The sequence below is a fragment of the Notamacropus eugenii genome, chromosome 3 (genome assembly GCF_028372415.1).
Source record: "Notamacropus eugenii isolate mMacEug1 chromosome 3, mMacEug1.pri_v2, whole genome shotgun sequence".
Classification (NCBI taxonomy): domain Eukaryota; kingdom Metazoa; phylum Chordata; class Mammalia; order Diprotodontia; family Macropodidae; genus Notamacropus; species Notamacropus eugenii.
In genome coordinates this window covers 467,876,493-467,896,502 of record NC_092874.1, presented here as the reverse complement: position 1 = coordinate 467,896,502, position 20,010 = coordinate 467,876,493, and the positions used below count along the sequence as shown (strand labels likewise).

General features: G+C 36.2%; 1 protein-coding gene across 1 annotated transcript in view; it reads left to right on the top strand.

Moving 5' to 3' along the window:
• Positions 1 to 20,010, top strand: part of APPL1 (adaptor protein, phosphotyrosine interacting with PH domain and leucine zipper 1) — a 46,852-nt gene that overhangs the window by 13,921 nt on the left and 12,921 nt on the right. Inside the window, exons 8-15 of the mRNA XM_072598855.1 lie at positions 337 to 483; positions 1,559 to 1,641; positions 5,845 to 6,003; positions 7,830 to 8,018; positions 9,549 to 9,591; positions 12,146 to 12,202; positions 17,385 to 17,476; positions 18,580 to 18,762. Of these exons, the coding sequence (XP_072454956.1) occupies positions 337 to 483; positions 1,559 to 1,641; positions 5,845 to 6,003; positions 7,830 to 8,018; positions 9,549 to 9,591; positions 12,146 to 12,202; positions 17,385 to 17,476; positions 18,580 to 18,762 (953 nt within the window). The remainder of the gene's footprint in view (positions 1 to 336; positions 484 to 1,558; positions 1,642 to 5,844; positions 6,004 to 7,829; positions 8,019 to 9,548; positions 9,592 to 12,145; positions 12,203 to 17,384; positions 17,477 to 18,579; positions 18,763 to 20,010) is intronic.

Below are 20,010 nucleotides of genomic sequence, written 5' to 3'. Positions count from 1 at the left end.
AGACTAATCAGACATTCATTTATGTAAATGTTACACCACAGCCGTCACCATCTACCAGTAAACTCCTTGAAGACAAGGACTTCTATTTTTTACCTTGGATCCCTGACACCTGGCATAGCACCTTTCACATTTTTGTTCGGTCTTGTTCAGTCCTGTCCTACTTTCCATGACTTCATTTGGGGTTTTCTTGGCAAAGATACTGGAGCGGTTGTCCATTGCCTTATCCAGCCTTTTACTTAGTTGGTGCTTGTCAAATCAGATGGCTGCACAGTTCATCCTTGATATTACCAAAGTACATAAAATGGAGTGAGTCATTGTGCTCTTCTTAATCTTAAGGTGAAGTATGAAGTTACTGAAGATGTATATACTTCTAGAAAAAAACAGCACCAGACAATGATGCATTATTTCTGTGCATTGAATACTCTTCAGTATAAGAAGAAAATAGCAATGCTGGAGCCCCTGCTTGGATACATGCAAGCTCAGGTAACTATTAGAGGTTAACTCTATAGTGTATTTCTCCATCAAGTTCTAAATTTGAATATATTATAATTGTACTGATCAATGTATTATAATTAATCAATCAGGAGAAGAAAGTTTTATAACTTTTAAAACCCCTTAGCTTCTCTCTCACATCACACCATGGAGCCCACTGTGGTTTCTGAAAGTCCTTGCCCAGGGGCACACAAATTCCTATAGATCCCCCTTAAGCCAGAGATTCAGTGACTATGTCTTGCCAAAGACCCCACCAAGTCTAGAGAAGGTTGACTCCAGTCAGTGGATTATTTTGTAGTAGAGTAGCCCTTAGGTGAGCCCTACATCTCAGAGGCTAGTATCTGTACTCATCTGAAGAGGTCACTGAGTGTCTTAAGAGTACCTTAGTAGTGAAGCAGTGACTCTTTCTGCCCTTTATTTTTTAAATCTTTCTTACATGTGGAAATAAGAAAATTAATAATAAGTAATATATTTTTATTGTAATTTCATTGGTGTAGCAATCTAGCTAGCTCTACTAATGCAGGTCAACAGCTATAGTCCTGGATATAGCTATAGTCTTGCCTGTGGCCTTCGAGAGTAAATGATTTGTCCATGGTCAGATACCCATTATGTGTCAGAGCCTACATATGACTTGAACTGAAGACAGTTCACTCTTCACTGTACCTCACTGCCTCTCACAACTTAAGGTAGTTTGCTGAAAGCCACAGATCCCAAAGTTATCACTATTAAGTCTCTGGATATTGTTATATTTCATTACTATCATGTATTATGTAAGTTGCGTATTATTGATATTAAAGAATAGCAGGACAAGTTTGAGTTTTATTTTTCCTTTACTTTGACCACTTCCTGATAAAACTAGAAGCATTGAAATAGCTAAAAAGCATGCAACAGGAAGAAGAAATAAGAATTAAGGCCCTAGATAATCAGAGTTTAATGGAAATTGAAACATGTTTTCAACCATAAAAGTTATTTTTCTCAAAATTGAATATATAGATCTTTTTCTGATAAATGTGTAATAGTATCTTAAAGATTATACTTAAATAAAATTTTGATCTTTTCCTCTTAGATAAGTTTCTTTAAGATGGGTTCTGAAAATCTCAATGAACAGCTAGAAGAATTTTTAGCAAATATTGGAACAAGTGTACAGAAGTAAGTGTGTTCCTGCTATATTTGCAATTTATTTAATCTCAATAAAAATACCTTATTTTTGTCATGGGATTTTTTTTTTGTATGGCCTGTAAATAGCATTTTTTCTCACAAAAATCTTTTGTGGGAGGCACCACAGGCAGTACCACAATTTTAAAACAGGATCAAAGAGTTTGGAACTTGATATGGTTAACACAGCTTGTTAATGACAAAGGCAGGGGTCACTCCCAGGGCTCGCTCTCCTCACTCTCAGACCAGCCCTCATTCCCTTGCCCCACTCTGCCAAAGTAAATAAATCAGAGAAAAATATTACAGAGGACTTCTAAAGTTTACTGTGCAAATGAACCAAGTAGAGCCACATAAGTGAGGAAACAAACAAGTTTGCCTTTTCCCAATTCTCTCTGAAATTCTGTTAGCTTTGATTATAGGTAAGAATCTGCATGTTCTGTTAGTCATCTTGATTTGCCTCACCTCATCTAATGCTTTTCATATTTCCTTGTATGCTACAGATTATTGTTTTATGGTGCCATCATATTCAGTTACATTAATGTACTACATAATTTATTCAGCCATCTGTTCCCCAATTTTACAAAGAAGTTTATTTCTAAATTTTTGCCATTGTCAGTCAGTTATAGATGCTTTTGCACAAATGGACCTTTTTTCCTTTAATGTATTTTGAATGTAATGGTAGTAAAAGAATCACTTTATTAAAAGTAATGAGTTTTATGACTCTTGTTGTGTATTGCCATATTGCCATCCAAAGTTTGGACCAGTCTACCTGTTAGCTCGTAGATCTACCAGCATTGCATTTTCTTTTTATGCTCTCCTCCCTCTTCTCTCTCCCCTCCAGTTTTTTATGACTTATTTTATCTTTTTGTAGGTTTAGATAATTGGATAAAGCCCTTAGAGTTTTGGTTTTGGTTTGATTTGGTTGATTTGGTTTTTCAGACAAACTGATGCCTGACAATCCCTTTCCTAATATGGTATTTGTCAAGTTGACAGATTATTAAACCCAGGCATAAGGCTTTACATTAATATTTGTAAAATTTCATATTCTTAGGTTTAGCTCACTGTTCTAGCTTGTAAAGATCTTTGAGGATCCTGACAATTTCTCCTCCCAGCTTCATGTCATCTGTGAAGCTGATAAGCATGTAACGTATACTTTGATACTGGTCGCCAGGCATAGATCCATGAGGCACCCCACTGGAGATCTCCAAGCTGACATCAAATCATTAATGACTGATCTTTGAGTCCAACCTTTTAGCTTGATCCATATCTCTTGCATTGTATTATCTTCTAACCCACATCTCCATCATTTCCACAAGAATAGTATGAGATACTCTATCAGATGCCTCACTAAAATGGAGGTAAACTCTGGAACCCTCCCATCAGTTATCTCTTAAATTACTCTGTAAAAAGGAGATAAGGTTAATCTGGCATAACCTGCCTTTGGTGAAGTTGCACCACTTGTCATGATCACCTCTTCTCATTCTAGATGGTCACTAACCATTGCTTCAGTGAGCCTTTCTAGAATTTTCTTGTAAATTGAAGTCAAGTTCCTTGACCCATGATTTGTAGACTCTTCCTCTTTTGAAAATCTAGAAACATTTGCTCTTCTTCATTCCTATAGTTCCTCTCTTATTCTCCATGACCAATTCAGCTATCACTAACAGTGGCTCCATAATCACATTAGCAATTCAAGTCACTTTTTTTACACCTGCCATTTTAAAAAAAGTTGTTGATACTTTTAGTTTACGTAGCAGTCAGTTCTAGAACTACTCCATCTCCTCCGAATTCAATCATTCTTGGTAACAAAGAAAAACAGTTAAGCCAGATCACCCCCAGTACAGTGGTAGCATTGATATTTACCTAGAAATTCCTTTCCTCTCCTCCCTGAGGAAGGAGGTATGCTTACATCTGTATAGCAAGACTACATTTGTCTTTCAGCTACTCCAAATTTACTTTTTGTGATTTTGATCATTTTCATGTGACCCTTTGTACTTAGCAGTTCTGTTGAATCTGTCATATGTTGATTTTAGGCCATTGAGGGGATATTGTAGAAGGAATTTGGAAGCATTTGTTTAATTTGGAAAAGAGAATATTCAGGGTACATAATGATAACTGTCTTCAGGGCTCTGAAGGGATGTGAGGTGAATGAGGGTTCCATTTTGTTCTTTGGGCCCCAAAAGGCAGAACCAGGAGCAGTAGATAGAAGTTTCAGAGATGAATTTAGGCAAATGATCAGGAAAACTTGCTAAGAATGAGAGCTGCCCACTGGCAGAATGGAATGGGCAGTCTCCCAAGGTAGTAGATCACCTTCAATCCTAACCCTGAATATCTTGGCGTTCTTCAAGCAGAACATGGATGACCCCTAGAACCAGCATGCCTTTTATGCAGCGAGTGGGTCAGATGGCCACTATACCCCTTCCCTTTCAAGTTGAGCGTTCTTTTTCTTTTCTTCAGCAGGGTTTCTGGTATTTTATTTGTTTCTGTTGCTCTGTAATGCTTTTTATTGTACTGACATGTTTATCTTTGGTCTGATCATTTTTTAAATTTTCTTTTTTTTTGTTTTTGACTATTTTTCTTTGGCTTTTGAGGACTATATGATGAACCTTCTTCCCTTGGAACCTCCCATTCAGCCATCTTAACTGAAAAGCATTAAAAAAAGTTATTAAATTTGAATTCTATATTTTAACAATATCTAATGAGTTTCAATGATTATTGGACACTAAGTTAAATTTTATATATGGATATATTAGCACAGTGAGTTTCCAATTGTAAATTGAGTTTAAAGCTCTGAGCAGAGGATGCTAGCACAGAGGCCTAGCAACACTGCTTTATAATAAACTTTTCTTGAATCTTCTTGCCATCTCCTGCCTGACCTTAACTGGTATTTGACTTACATTGATAACTTTGGTACAGAATCCTGTACAAGGTTGCACATGGACACTGAATCTTTCTTTGACACCCCACAGCATAAAAGTACTTGTTCCCCATGACTTCTTTGAGACTATTACTCTGCCACCTTCGCTTGGAACTCATCACCCCACATAGTCCTGCTTCTGTCTCTTTGTCCACTCCATTCCTTGTACCTGATAGATTTTTTTAACCTAATAGTGTATACCTTTCTTCATGCCTCTGGCTAGAAGTTGCTTTCTACCTTCTAAATTGCTTCTGTGTATTCTAGTCTCAATGACACTTCTCTCAAATTATCATTGTATTTCACTATTTATGATCACATGGCTTTCCTAGTAGACCATAAGCTCCCTTAGCAAAAACCCTATGTTTTAATCATCTCTGTAGAATTTCATTGCGTTTTCCATATAGTGAGTACGCAGGGGTCTGTTCAGGGAATGAACTGCAGTTTTATCTTGCTATTCCTTTACCGATTAACCATCCATACAGACCCAGTTTGGGACATCATGGTGTGGAACTTGAAGAGAAGAATTCTAAATCATTCTGGCACAGTCTGAACAATGATATTATCCAGTGACAAACCAGTCAAGTAGGAAAGCTGAGCTGTTTTACAATTGCATTTATCCCCATCACGTCAAATATTTGGTTTGGTTCTAAGACCAACAAATATGTACATATTTAAACAAACAGAAAAAAATGCATTCCAGAATAAAATCTGAAATATTTTTTAATTAGTTGCTGGATTTTTAAAAAATGTTTCCTTTTGTTAGTAAAGATAATCAACAATTTACTATATTAAACTTTCTTTTTTTTAAAAAAAAATTTTTATTACACTTCAGTTCCAAACTGTGTTTCCCTCCCTCCATCCCAGTCACACACTGGAAAAGGCCAATATTTGACACAGATATAAATATACATATATGTATACTTGAAACTACACATATATTAAACTTTCAAGAAAGTTGTTGTTTCAGTTGTGTCCAACTCTTTGTGACCTCATTTTGGGGATTTCTTGGCAAAGATACTGGAGTTTTTGTCATTTCCTTCTCCAGATTATTTTACAGATGAGGAAACTGAGGCAAACGGTTAAATTTACCCAGAGTCAAACAGCTAGTGTCTGAGGCCAGATTTGAGCTCAGGAAGATGAGTCTTCATGACTCCATGCCCAGCACTCTATCTACTGTGTCACCTAGCTGCCCTTACGAGAAAGTTATTTGGTAAAAAATATAAATGTATTTAGTGACGATTTTATCCATTGAAACTGAACTTGTAATGTACTTACTGTGTTAGCGTTCGCAGAGAAATGGACTGTGAAGTAGAAACCATGCAACAGACAATAGAGGATCTGGAAGTAGCTAGTGACCCACTATATTTGCCTGACCCCGACATCACCAAATTTCCTGTTCATCGGAACTTAACCCGCAAGGCTGGATATCTCAATGCTAGAAAGTAAGATAAATCTCTTTTGACCTCAAACAGTTTGATGTCTAGTATAAAGGAGTGTATTATGAGGAATACATACATACATGTATGTATATATACACACATACATATGCATATATGTGTGTGTATGTGCATATATAGACACAATATATATTCTGCAATATATATGCATATGTTTATATGTGCATATGTATACACACATATGCGTGTGTGTGTGTGTGTGTGTGTGTGTGTGTGTGTGTGTGTGTGTATTGCAGAATGGAATGAAAATAAATATATGATTACTTTAAGGACCTGTGATTTCATTGTACTTTCTTCCAACATCGAACCTACTTTGATTGAAAAAATAAAATTGATCTAGTGAGTATTAATATACTAATAATAGCATTTATTTAGCAATTTAGGATTTGCAAAGTACGCTATAAATAATAGCTCATTTTGGCCTTACAACAAACCTGGAAGATACTTCCTATTATTTTTACAGGTAAGGAAACTGAGGCAAATGGAGACAGAGTGCCTTGCCCAAGGTCATGTAGCTAGGAAGTGTTTGAGGCAGGATTTGACCTGGAGTCTCTCTGACTGCATATCTGTCTCTCACTCTTTGTATTGTGTCACTTACCTCCCTTTATAACATTCCATGAAGTCTACCAAATGTGGGTTGCACATGAAAGGTTGAACCATATTCTGAGAAGAATTTTTCACTTACAAAATAAAGAGGAAATTAGAAATCAGTCCCAGCCAGTATACATTTATGAAGTCCTTACTGGAGGCCAGACACTGCTAAGCAGTACTACAAAGTCATGTTCTACTTTGGTATTCATTGAGTCATTTAGCATTACTAAAGAAGATATTTTGCTTAAAATCAATCTCCATTAAAAAATAAAATTGGTCTCAAACTTGGTAGTGCATTGTTTTTGGCCCCCTAAGCCTTTTCCTAAGGGAAACAGAATGGCAGGATGGAGAAAAAGCTGGTTATAGAATTAGAATGCAACTGGGGTCAAACCCTGCTTCTCACCCATCCTGGCCGTGTGACCCTGGGCAAAATCTCTTAATGTCTGACAGCTCCAGACTTCTCTTTAAGACTTAAGTTAAAGTAGTTGTTGATTTTCATTTGTTAAAAGAGCTTCCTCACTAGGAGTTCCCTACAGTGGTGAAATCACAGGTCTGGACAAAATATAGAGCTACTTTGGTATCTAAATAATTTATATTTTATTGATACAAAAGCCATTTAGGATCCAAATAGATAGTTTTCTCTTGATTGCAATGGATGTGTTATTGTGATAACTTAGTTTGGTAAAACATCTATACCAAGATGTGGAAAGTAAGGATTCTTTTGAAGCAGCAGGGCCCACATTTTGCCTTTGTGCATATAATAAAACTGAATTCTGTTTTATCTTAATAGTTTGTATATTCAAATAACCTTATGTCGCCTGCTGTTAGATTTCCAAACATGCTTTAGGAGCATTATATATGTGGATGTTCCTAATCTCTTTGTGACTGAGAAAATCATTGGATCAATGGATCTTTTTTTGGCACCTGGCTGTAACAAACGCCATAAGATATACGGAGATTATAACAGAACATACACAGCAAGGAGTGAAATAAACTGCTTGGCTCACTTCTAATCGGTTTCTATAACATTGTTTTATATTAGAATGTGTGGAGATTCTTCAGTCCAGTTGAAAGAACAACATTTTGCCTAATAAGTGCCTATTGGGAAAGTTTTAGAATTATTATCAGTTTGAGTTCTGTTATTTTTCTGTTAATTTGTTGAAAGTTATGAGAAGTCTATACCTGTCACTACTAAATGGGAATGTGCTTTCTTTGATTAGTAAGACTGGCCTCGTGTCCTCTACCTGGGACAGACAATTTTACTTTACTCAAGGTGGAAACTTGATGAATCAGGCCCGGGGAGATGTGGCGGGAGGTCTCGCCATGGACATAGACAACTGCTCTGTAATGGCTGTCGACTGTGAAGATAGACGGTACTGTTTTCAGATCACATCCTTTGATGGCAAAAAGTAAGTGCTTTTTCTCTTTATATATTTTAATATCAGAATAAGTTATGAAAAGGCTGGTGATTTTTCTAAATTCCAGAGTATTTGAAATTATATTTCTTATTAAAAACATTTAATGTAAGATTCCTTTAATAAATGCAAATAGTGGATTGAGTTGGGTTTTTTTTCTGCAATTTTGTTTTCTTAGTCTTTTAGAATATTTTTTAAGAAGCTTTTAATAGTTACTAAATTTAGTTCTGGGTCTGTTAAAACTTAACCACTTTGTATATAATTTTTTTATTCAAATATAACTGATTAGATTGGTTTTTTGTTTATAGTTTTAAATAATTTTGAGACTCTTACTACTTTTAAGTAAGATCCAGTATAAACAATTAATTTTCTCAATATTACATGAACATCTTCACTGCTTTGTTTTATATATGCCTTAAATTCTACTTTTTTTTCCTATCTGGACACTGCTTACTTATTCCAGAGGTTCTCAGCTAAATTTTTCCTAATGTGAGATGCTTTGAATCCAGTTCCTTTTTTCTACTTATTTTTACTCTGAATTTTAGGGGGTCTTTGAGCTTTGAATTTTTTTTCCCTCTCATTTTATAATTTTAAAAATTCTTTAGCATGCTGTCTCCCTTTCTCTGTAGTTAGTATCAGATACTCCTTTTGTTCTACCTGTGGCCAAAGGGTCAGACTAACAATGGATACAACAGACATTTTGTATCTTCAGTTTTACCTTCACTGGCTGCTTGTTATAAATTTGCTATTTCACGATTACTGGTATAAATGGAAACTTGTTAGAATTGTTTTTTTTACTTTTTCTCTCAGCAAAGAATTATCTCCCAAACTTTTTTTTGATACCCTCTTAGAAACAAAATCTCTGTATCAGTGATTAATAGGTTGAACTATTAAGGCTTATTAAAGCATAAGTAGTGTAAAGGATGATTTAAAGTAGGTTTCTAAATTAATTGTAGATTTAATTTGATAAACATCATTAGGGATCAGAAAACTGAAATGACTTATCTGAGATTTTGTCTTTGGTTTATTTTGGGGTTTTTATTGTTTTGTTTGGTTGTTATGTGTCATCTTATTGGTATAGGGAATGCTTTGATGGAAAACCTCCTTTTATCAAGCACGCCAACAATTGTTCTGTAGCTTTGAGTTTTAGATGGTTTCTTGGTGCATTCATCTTACGAGATTTGTTCAGGGGCACAAGCTAGTCTATGTAAAACGTAAAACTTGAACCCATGGCTTCCTGACAATGAGGTCTGCTCTCTCTGCTCCAGGCCTACCGAGCTGTCTTAATAGAAATTCCAAACTCGTTATATAAAGTTGATATTCTGGTGGCATAACATCTATTTCTGATTTTTGTATAACTTGACACACCATAAGAAAAGGTAGGGTTACAAAAGTCTAATTCCATGTAAAGAAGTACAGATTGATTGGTTTCAAGTTACATTTAAGGAAGAATAGAGACTCTTAGATCTTACTGAAAGGTGCTTTAAAAAAAACTGAAGCTCAAATTTCTTTTCCTCCTTTCAGGTCTTCGATTTTGCAAGCAGAAAGTAAAAAAGACTATGAAGAGGTAAATTGTATCTACTTAATACTTTTAAAGAGAACTTTTGCCAAAATACATTTTTTCCTAGAGGAATATTTATGTTTATTGTCAGTGTACTACTGCTTGGAAGGCTTAAGAAAAAGGGACCTTGTGACCATTGCTTTCTGAGTTGGCAGAGTGGTAGCATCTTGAAATGTCAGTCTGATTTATACCCTTCTCTCACCACCTGCCAGCTAAGTATAACCTGCAGCAGCTACAGCTGCAACGCCATTGGGAGGGGGAATGAGGGACAAGAAAACAAAGATTTGGGAATCTGTATTCTTCCTTACAAGCCTTTTATTTTTGGCTCCACTTTTGCTTATAGTACACCAGGTATGGAAGGTAAGGGACCTACAAAGAACTGACTATGGGAGGGGGTTGTGTGTGTGTGTGTGTGTGTGTGTGTGTGTGTGTGTGTGGTGTAGGAAGAGAACATTGAGGGGGAGTTTCTCTAAAGAGGCACAGATTTCTGATCAATATTATAGTATAGCTTGTTGAGAAAATATTTCTCATTCTTGCCCTGTAGTAGTGTTCCTACAGGACAACTTTTGAAAAGGAGTCAAATTTTATTTTGAATGTTGCCCTTGACAAAAAGATAACTTGATAGTTCTCAAGCTTATTAATGCTTTCTGTTATCTGAGGAAACTGGCAGGTATGTCACCTACCCTGTGCTGGATTTAGAAACAAAACTGGAGTTGGTTGCAATAAGAGACACACAGACACATAAGAGTATAAAGGGCCATCAGGCTGATCATACACATTCATTATGAGAAATGATGAATAAAAAGAGTATATTTCGTAAAGAGATCCTTTAGAAATTTAAAAAAGTTTATTATGTAGAATAGTTACCATTAGCAAAGAACTACTCTTGAAATTTGTGTTAAACCCATTAAGGATTATCTGACCCCAAATGCCTTTCTGGGCAAAATGGTACAAGAAGAGTGCGTGGTTTCTGTCACGTTAACAGCATTGGCGGCAGCTGGCACTATGGAAAGAGTAGAGGAGTTGGGGTCACGGGCCATGGATTGGAATCTTGGCTCTGCTTCTTAGATCTGTAATGGCCCTGGACAAAGCACTCTGCCTGCTTTCCTCCTCGGTGACATTGAGGGCGTTGGACGCAGTCACCTTGGAGGTCCTTTCTAGCTGTTATTTAACACTGTGATCCTATGATACCATTGTTAGGAAGTTTCCATGTTCGTTATTTGGAATAAAATTTGGATATTATGGTCTGTTCAGAGGGTTATTTAACACTTTCAATTCCACAAACATTTAGTAAGCATGCACTACTAGGCATTGTGAAAACACAGACAAAAATTATAATGGCTAGCATTTATGTAACACTTTAAAACTTGCAGAGCAAAATAAAATATTACAATATAAATGCAAATATCATTTCACAATATCCCTGGGAGGTAGGTGCTATTATTATCACTATTTTTACAGATAGGGAAACTCAGGCTAATAAAGGTTAAATAACTTGCACAGCTGATACATGTCTGAGGCTGGGTTTGAACTTAGATCTTCCCCATTCCAGGCCCAGTGTCCTTATCTATTGTACCACTAGCTGAAACAGTTTAGACTTTTACATTTTGGTGGGGATTGGGGGCAGGGAGAGGATGTAATATGTCCACAGATAAATAAGCACAAAGTACTTTGAAGAGGGAAAGAAGACATCAAAGAAAGCTTCCGTGGGGAAAGTCATAAGGATTGTGAGATGCAACGATGCAGAAAAGCAATATACCCAGTGCTTTGTGCTGATACACAGAGACAGGAGATGACATGCTGGGTTTGGAGAGTTGCTAGTAGTCTAGGTGGAGAGCCTTTATCACTAGATAAGTAATTTGTATTTTAACCTAGAGAGAAGGGGGGGTGGAGGTGGGAAATGGTCAGATATGCCCTAAAAGACGTGTGTGTGTGCGCGTAGCATGCATGTGTGTGTATGTTTTTTGCATGAAGAATGGTTTGGAGAGGCGAGCCCCCAGAATCAAGAAGGCCATGGCTATTATCGTAGTAGATACACCGAGTCTCAACAAACCAAGTGATGAGCCACACGGTGTGGTGAATAGTCAGGAAAACATTGATTCAAGTCCATCAGAGGCCATGGGCAAGTCACTTAACCCCTCAGTGCCAGGCAGCCCTCTGAGACTAAGGTACAAATGGATCATGCTGGTCTGTGTTTTGTGGGGACTTTTCCACACGGGGAATTTACAGCACTAATAAATCTTAGATCTAGACCAAGACATAACAGTAATAATCATTATACAGATGAGAGGAAATAAGGGCTCAAACCAGCATGGTGACTGTATGAATAGATTTCAGGAGACTGATGGGAGAAATGTCACAAAATCGGAATCAGTAAGGCCTGGCAGCTACTTAAAAATTAGACAGGAGACTTTCTGAATTCAATGAAAATTTTCTCCCACTTAGAATGAACAACTAGCATGACTTCTGATGAAAATGTTGTGTGTTAACTAAATATGATGTGTTTTATTCTTGAGAAGTTTTTATATAAAGTCTTAAATTGTTTTGTTTTTTCTTTCAGTGGATTTGTACAATAAACAATATCTCCAAACAGATATACTTAAGTGAAAATCCAGAGGTAATATTGTGATAGCAAAATCTAGGTTTTTTGTGAATTAAGAAATAATTTCTTGAATTCTTGAATAATGTAATTTCTTGAATAATATTTTTTAATTTTATCTTGATATTATAAGATCAATGCATAACATCTGCTGTTTTTTCAGCCTCATTAAACATGGTATAAGCCCATAGGGGTGAGGAACCTGTGACCTCAAGGCCACATGTAGCCCTTTGGGTCCTCAGATGCTGCCCTTTGATTGAATCCAAACTTTACAGAACAAAACCCCTCAATAAAAGAATTTGGACTCAGTCAAAGGGCTGTACCTGAGGACCTACAAGGCCACATGTGACCTTGAGGCTTCAGGTTCCCCATCCTTGGAGAGAAACACTGAAATCAACCAACAAAGATTTATTGAGTTCCTATTTTGTGCTTAATATAGTATTAGGCACAATGGGAAAGAATCAAATACAGAAGGATTCATATAAACAAATAATTATTACATATCTACTGAATGTACTTTAATATCCTAGTAATGGGATTTAGCCCTGATAAATAGAGAAGCAGCTTGGTATGGTGAATAGACAACGGGCCTTGGAGCCAGAAAGATCTGGATTCAAATATTACTTCTGGTACTGGCTATATGAAACTGGGAAGTCAATCTCTCAGGGCATTAGGGAACTCTAATTACATATAGGACTATAAATTGTAGAGAAAACACCAACCTGTATGAGTAGAAAGATTCCTCTATCAGTGAAATCCCAGATTCAGTCTCTTCCTTATCCATGGCAGAAAATAGGAAGTCATTAAGGCATCCATCGCTGAAGCAGGATTTTAAGGTACTGTAGAAATGGGTCCCAGGAAACAGGCAGCAGTGAAGTGGAAGAGGCCAAGATCAGGAGTCAGTCTGTCCTGATTTGGTGCAGGTACAATCCAGCCTGCAGACAGTAGATTGTAATGAAAGAATCAGCCAATGAAGAAAAAACAAATCTATTGCTACCAGGTGTCCTCTGGACAAAACTAAGGACAGAGACCAAAAATGTCATGCTTTTTTAAATGTTCAATTTAATTTTTTGTTTTTTTTTTTTATTTAGCTTTTTTTAAAATTTACTTATTTAACTTTTAACATTCATTTTCACAAAATTTTGGGTTCCACATTTTCTCCCCATTTGTCCCCTCCCCCCACCCCAAAACACCGAGCATTCTAATTGCCCCTATCACCAATCTGCCCTCTCTTCTATCATCCCTCCCGTCCCTTGTCCCCATCTTCTCTTTTGTCCTGTAGGGCCAGATAACTTTCTGTACCCCTTTACCAGTATTTCTTATTTCCTAGTACTAAGAACAGTACTTGACAGTTGTTTCTAAAACTTTGAGTTCCAACTTCTCTTCCTCCCTCCCCACCCCTTCCCTTTGAAAGGCAAGCAATTCAATATAGGCCATATCTGTGTAGTTTTGCAAATGACTTCCATAATAGTCATGTTGTGTAAGACTAACTATATTTCCCTCCATCCTATCCTGCCCCCCATTACTTCTATTCTCTCTTTTGATCCTGTCCCTCCCCAAGAGTGTTGACTTCAAATTGCTCCCTCCTCCCATGGCCCTCCCTTCCATCATCCCCCCCGCACCCTGCTTATCCCCCTCTCTCCCACTTTTCCTGCATTGTAAGATAGGTTTTCATACCAAAATGAGTGTGCATTTTATTCCTTCCTTTAGTGGAATGTGATGAGAGTGAACTTCATGTTTTTCTCTCACCTCCCCTCTTTTTCCCTCCACTAAAAAGTCTTTTGCTTGCCTCTTTTATGAGAGATAATTTGCCCCATTCCATTTCTCCTTTTCTCCTCCCAATATACTTCTCTCTCACCGCTTTATTTCATTTTTTTAAGATATGATCCCATCCTATTCAATTCACTCTGTGCTCTTTGTGTGTGTGTGTGTGTGTGTGTGTGTGTGTGTGTGTGTGTGTGTGTGTGTAATCCCACCAACTACCCAGATACTGAAAAGTTTCAAGAGTTACAAATATTGTCTTTCCATGTAGGAATGTAAACAGTTCAACTTTAGTAAGTCCCTTATGACTTCTCTTTCCTGTTTACCTTTTCATGCTTCTCTTCATTCTTGTGTTTGAAAGTCAGATTTTCTTTTCAGCTCTGGTCTTTTCCTCAAGAATGCTTGAAAGTCCTCAATTTCATTGAAAGACCATTTTTTCCCCTGAAGTATTATACTTAGTTTTGCTGGGTAGGTGATTCTTGGTTTTAGTCCTAGTTCCTTTGACTTCTGGAATATCCTATTCCATGGCCTTTGATCCCTTAATGTAGAAGCTGCTAGATCTTGTGTTATCCTGATTGTATTCCCACAATACTTGAATTGTTTCTTTCTAGCTGCTTACAATATTTTCTCCTTGACCTGGGAACCCTGGAATTTGGCCACAATGTTTCTAGAAGTTTCTCTTTTTGGATCTCTTTCAGGAGGTGATCGGTGGATTCCTTGAATACTTATTTTGCCCTCTGATTCTAGAATCTCAGGGCAGTTTTCCTTGATAATTTAATGAAAGATGATGTCTAGGCTCTTTTTTTGATCATGGGTTTCAGGTAGTCCCATAATTTTTAAATTATCTCTCCTGGATCTATTTTCCAGGTCAGTTGTTTTTCCAATGAGATATTTCACATTATCTTCCATTTTTTCATTCTTTTGGTTTTGTTTTGTGATTTCTTGGTTTCTCATAAAGTCATTAGCCTCCATCTCTTCCATTCTAATTTTGAAAGAACTATTTTCTTCAGTGAGCTTTTGAACCTCCTTTTCCATTTGGCTAATTCTGCTTTTGAAAGCATTCTTCTCCTCATTGGCCTTTTGAACCTCTTTTGCCATTTGAGTTAGCCTATTTTTCAAGGTGTTATTTTCTTCAGAATTTTTTTGGGTCTAAGACCTTTAGCAAGGTGTTGACCTCCTTTTCCTGCTTTTCTTGCATCTCTCTCATTTCTCTTCCCAATTTTTCCTCCACCTCTCTTACTTGATTTTCAAAATCCTTTTTGAGCTCTTCCATGGCCTGAGCCCATTGGATGGGCTGGGATACAGAAGCCTTGATTTCTGTGTCTTTCCCTGATGGTAAGTATTGTTCTTCCTCATCAGAAAAGAAGGGAGGAAATATCTGTTCACCAAGAAAGTAACCTTCTATAGTCTTATTTTTTTTTCCCTTTTCTGGGCATTTTCCCAGCCAGTGACTGACCTGAGTGTCCTCTCCACACCCACCTTGCCTCCCTCAATTTAATTTTTTAAAAAGTTTGTTCTGAACAAATAAAATTGGTATTTTCTTATATACAATAGAATAGAAAAAAAGGGCTGTATATGAAACTACAGATGTTGAATACATACAGCTTATTTTTCTTTTTAAAAGTTCAACTCTGGCTTTCAAAGCTATCCTGTTTATCTTTGCTTCCTTCTGGCTTTCCATTCTTTTTTCTGCACTTCTCAAAAAGATGCCTCAATGGCCCTTTTTCTTGTTGCTCTGTCCCTATTCCTCCCCTCACTTTTCTACCTGCCTTTGGGTCAAGGAAAAGAAAAATAAACATATATGGTCCAAGAGATGTCATGCTAGACCAATTTGTTAAGATCCAGCAGGCAACTTGATATTAGGAGATTCAGATTGAAGAGGACAGGTAGAAGCATAGTATAAGTGTACAGATAAGGGCTAAGATTCAATACTGACACTGGGTATGAGGAACACAGTGCAGGGAGATTGTGTCAGAGCTACTCAGACAAGGTTGTACAGGTTGTACCTCCAGCACAGGTATCAAGAGATGACATGATGGCTCATGATTCTGCTTCCTTGGGAAGTCCCACTTCCTTTACTGTTCATTGATCTTTAAGATGCATTAGAACAGCGAAGGGGAAACCAGTTATAGTCATTGAGGTGTGAGATGCAGGTGCAGGCATGGACCAGCTAGAGTGGTAGTTGCTGAAATAAAATGGGAAAAGTGAATCTGGGGAGCATTTCAAAGAAAGAATTCAGAGTGGCAGCTAAACCAATTTAAAAAGGATGAATTGAATGTAATACTAAAACCCAATTAGGGTAGACAGCTTGGGCAGACAAAAGTCATTGCCAACAACAGAATTTGGAATGGAAAAGTGATTTGGTTAAGATTTTGCATTCAATTATGAAATTGAGTTTGGTGTGAAAGAAGAACATGTTGGAGAAATCTGGTAGTCAGAAATGGGTGAGGAAAAACAAAACAGGCGGATTAAATATGGAATCTTCTCTGTTTTTGTAATAATTTTTGTGGTTGTAGCCTAGAAAATCATTGATAATCCCTAACCAAGCCTTTTGCGTGATTTGTCGATCTAGTTTTTCCTTTTTTTATTGAAAGCAAAAACAAAATCAAAAACGTAAATTAGGATATGTTTGTGTCTGGGGAGAAATGTTGGAAATACGTTTTGGATTTTCCTAAGTTAAAATGATGGTACTTTCCCCACAAATTTTTTAAAATCTACTAATTTGGTCATGTATTTGTAACACCTGGAGTAAGTTTATAGTAACTTACTATCTAATAACCAATGGCAGAGTGATTTCTACTTGTTAGCCAAGTCTTTGAAAGTCTATTTTTAAGAATGCACATGAATTTCTTGTTAGCTATGCTATTTATAAATAAAATTAGCATGTGTTCTCTAGGGCAGGGTGAGGAGATGAATCCTGGCTAATGATTGTGAGGATTGGTGAGGAGGAAGAAAAAAATAAAAAGTGTGTAGCAGAGAACAAAAGAAAACGTGGAAGCTCAGAAAGCGGAGTAGCTTTGAAAACAATGTGTAGTATTTATTACGTGGTTTTCCCCAAAAAAAGTTAACAGTTGGAAATGAAAATTCATGGTTTTATATTGAATTCTTATTTTATATTCTCCTGTGTATTTAAGTTCAAAATGAATAAAAATATTTTTAAATTAGAAAAGTGTAGTACCTATACTTAAAAGATGTAAAATGCTGTTATTTTATATGTTAATGAAAACTAAGTAGCTCAAAGAAGAAGGCCGTGTGATATGATGATGTTTAGAAGTTAACAGGTCTCCTACTGTTAGAGCAAGATTGTCTGGTTCATGTTTAATTGCTTCAAAAGAATCTAACTTGGTAGGTGGTATGTAACTTTGTTCATTCAAAGTATCGTATAGTGGCTTTTGATTCATTTACTTTTCTGAAGACCTGTTTCTAAAAATTAATACAGGAAATTGCTGCAAGAGTAAATCAATCGGCTCTCGAAGCAGTCACCCCATCACCGTCTTTCCAGCAGAGACATGAGAGCTTGCGGCCAAACCCGTAAGTCACGTGACTGCTTGTTTAAAGAGCTTTGTGAGGTAGTGAAAATGACCTGAATTATGTACTGTGATCTTAGCAATGCTGTATACACTACTATGGAAACACTTCCCTCAAGCAATATTAAAATTGTATTTTAATGGTGTGTGAATTTACAATTAATCTCCTAAAGTCAAAATTTAAAAAACCACAGAGCCTTCCGTGGCAGATCATTTATCCTGATTTCTCCAGTGTTTGCGTGTGTTTCTTTTATACTTCTGGATCAGTTAACGCATCCTTTATAATTCCAAGAAGCCATGATTTGATATGTTTAAAAATCAGGTTTTTTTGTACTTTTGTTTTCTCTCATCCCACCTTTTTGCTTTTTCACATAAATTTTGTTGAAATTTCCCCTAAACTAGAAAACTATTCAAATATGTGCATAGGAACAAAAGAAAAAGACAATTATAGAATTGTTAGTGATTGTGCATGTGCAAAATTAATTTATTTACCAGTTTTAAACTCTAGCTCAGAAGATATCCGCACATAAATATATATACATAATACATACATACCATACAGATAGATTTAATACAGGAGTGTCCATATAAGCCTTATTTTATGAAACTTTTTTATTTTCTAATTTATTTAGCATCAATTTGTTACTGTTGTCTGTATGTGTATAGAGTATCCCAAAAGTCTTAAATATAGTGCTAAGTAGCATTTATGAAGCTCATTAAAATTTGCAAAGCACTTTAAAAGAAGTTAAGAACCTTTGTATTAGTGGAACCATTGGACCAAAGAATACATGCATTCTTATAACTTAGTTTAATTTTATGTTACTTTCCAAATAGTCAAACAATTTGACAGCTCCTTTAGCTGTCAGTGTAATAAAAATCTTGTTTTTTGTCACAGATTCATCCCAGCATTGAATTGTCATCTTTTATCTTGATCAATTTTGAGTGTCATTTGAGATGTCAGAGTTGTTTCAATTCGCAACTTCTGTGATTATTAAAGATGTAACATTTTTGTGGTTTTTGATTTGTATACATCTACTTTTTAAAAATATTACATATAGTTTCAAAAAAGTTAAAATTTAATATTTTCTTGCTTTTGTCTCTTTTTAGACAAACTCGACCACCCACAGCTCGAACTAGTAGTTCAGGGTCTCTCGGATCTGAGTCAGCAACTTTGGCAACCCTTTCCCTGGATTCCCTCGTTGCCCCAGACACACCTATACAATTTGACATAATTTCTCCTGTTAGTGAAGATCAACCTGGCCAGGCTAAAAATTCTGGGCAGGGAGGCAAGTAGGTGACACAGCATTAAAACTCTTATGCTTTATTTTCCTTGTTTTTATAATTTAGCTTACTCATTTGAAATTGATCTACTCAGTATCATGTCTGTCATTAATGTTACTTGCTTTTTCTCTATCAGAAAGTTAAGCTGGTCTCTTCATGTCTCTGAAATAAAGCAAAATGAAAATCTGCTTGAATTCACTTTACTTGTTGACTTCTTTTAGCGTATAGATTTGAAATACATGGCTTTTACCCAAGTACTTATCCATCCAGAGTTAATTACTGAAACAAATTTAGCCATTTGATGTAATAGGTCAGGTGTCCTCGAGATGCATTTCATCTAATGTTAATGCCAGGATTATTTTAGAACCACTTAGACATTCCAAAATTTAGCTCTCTCCATCTGTTTGTTTCCAAAATTTATTTAAAATTATAGTTCTCCTTCCATTTTTCTTACTGTGAGTGGAACAAAAATTGAGTAATTTTGGAAAATGAGGAAAATATTTTTTCCCTTCCTTTTATATATGTTCATACTTTGATTTCCAGTGTATTTTTTTATCTGCCTTGAGAAGCATTCTGAAAGTTTAGATTTTTACTACATTTAGATTAATAATAAGCATAGAGATAAAGAAATATCTGTTTTACAAAGCTATTCTATATAGTTTTATTTGGAGCTAAATTAATAAACTAACAGTGAACTAAATTAGTCCACTGTGCAAACTTTTATTGTAGCTCTCATCACAGTACTTCATTGTCATGGATTGTTCCTGTAACTGTAGTGCTGGTCACGTAGCTTCTCCTGAAACCTAACAACTGTAATTAAGAAAAGCCAGTGGGGCTAACGTACAGCTAACTTATAAGGCTATGAAGCATTGTTATTATTAGTTCAGTCTTTGCTTCTCAAGCTTGAACAAGAAGCTAAACTTTTAGAGAGTTTATTTTTAACATATATGTTTATACTCTTTGCCCTTTCATTTTCCCTGAACCTGGAAAAATAGTAATAGCTGGCATTTATGCAGCCCTTCAGATTTACAGAGCACTTTGTAGGTATCTTGTTTTATACTCACGATAGCATTAGGAGGTAGATGCTGTTATTATCCCCATTTTACAGTAGAGAAAACTAAGGCAGGCGGAGGTTAAAAGGTCACACAGGTAGGAAGTGTCTAAAGTCAGGTCTCCCTGACTCCAAGTTCAGGGTTCTATCCGTTGTCTCATCTAGCTACTATAAAAAGAGCTTCTCTTTCTGGGGACTAAGGAAAG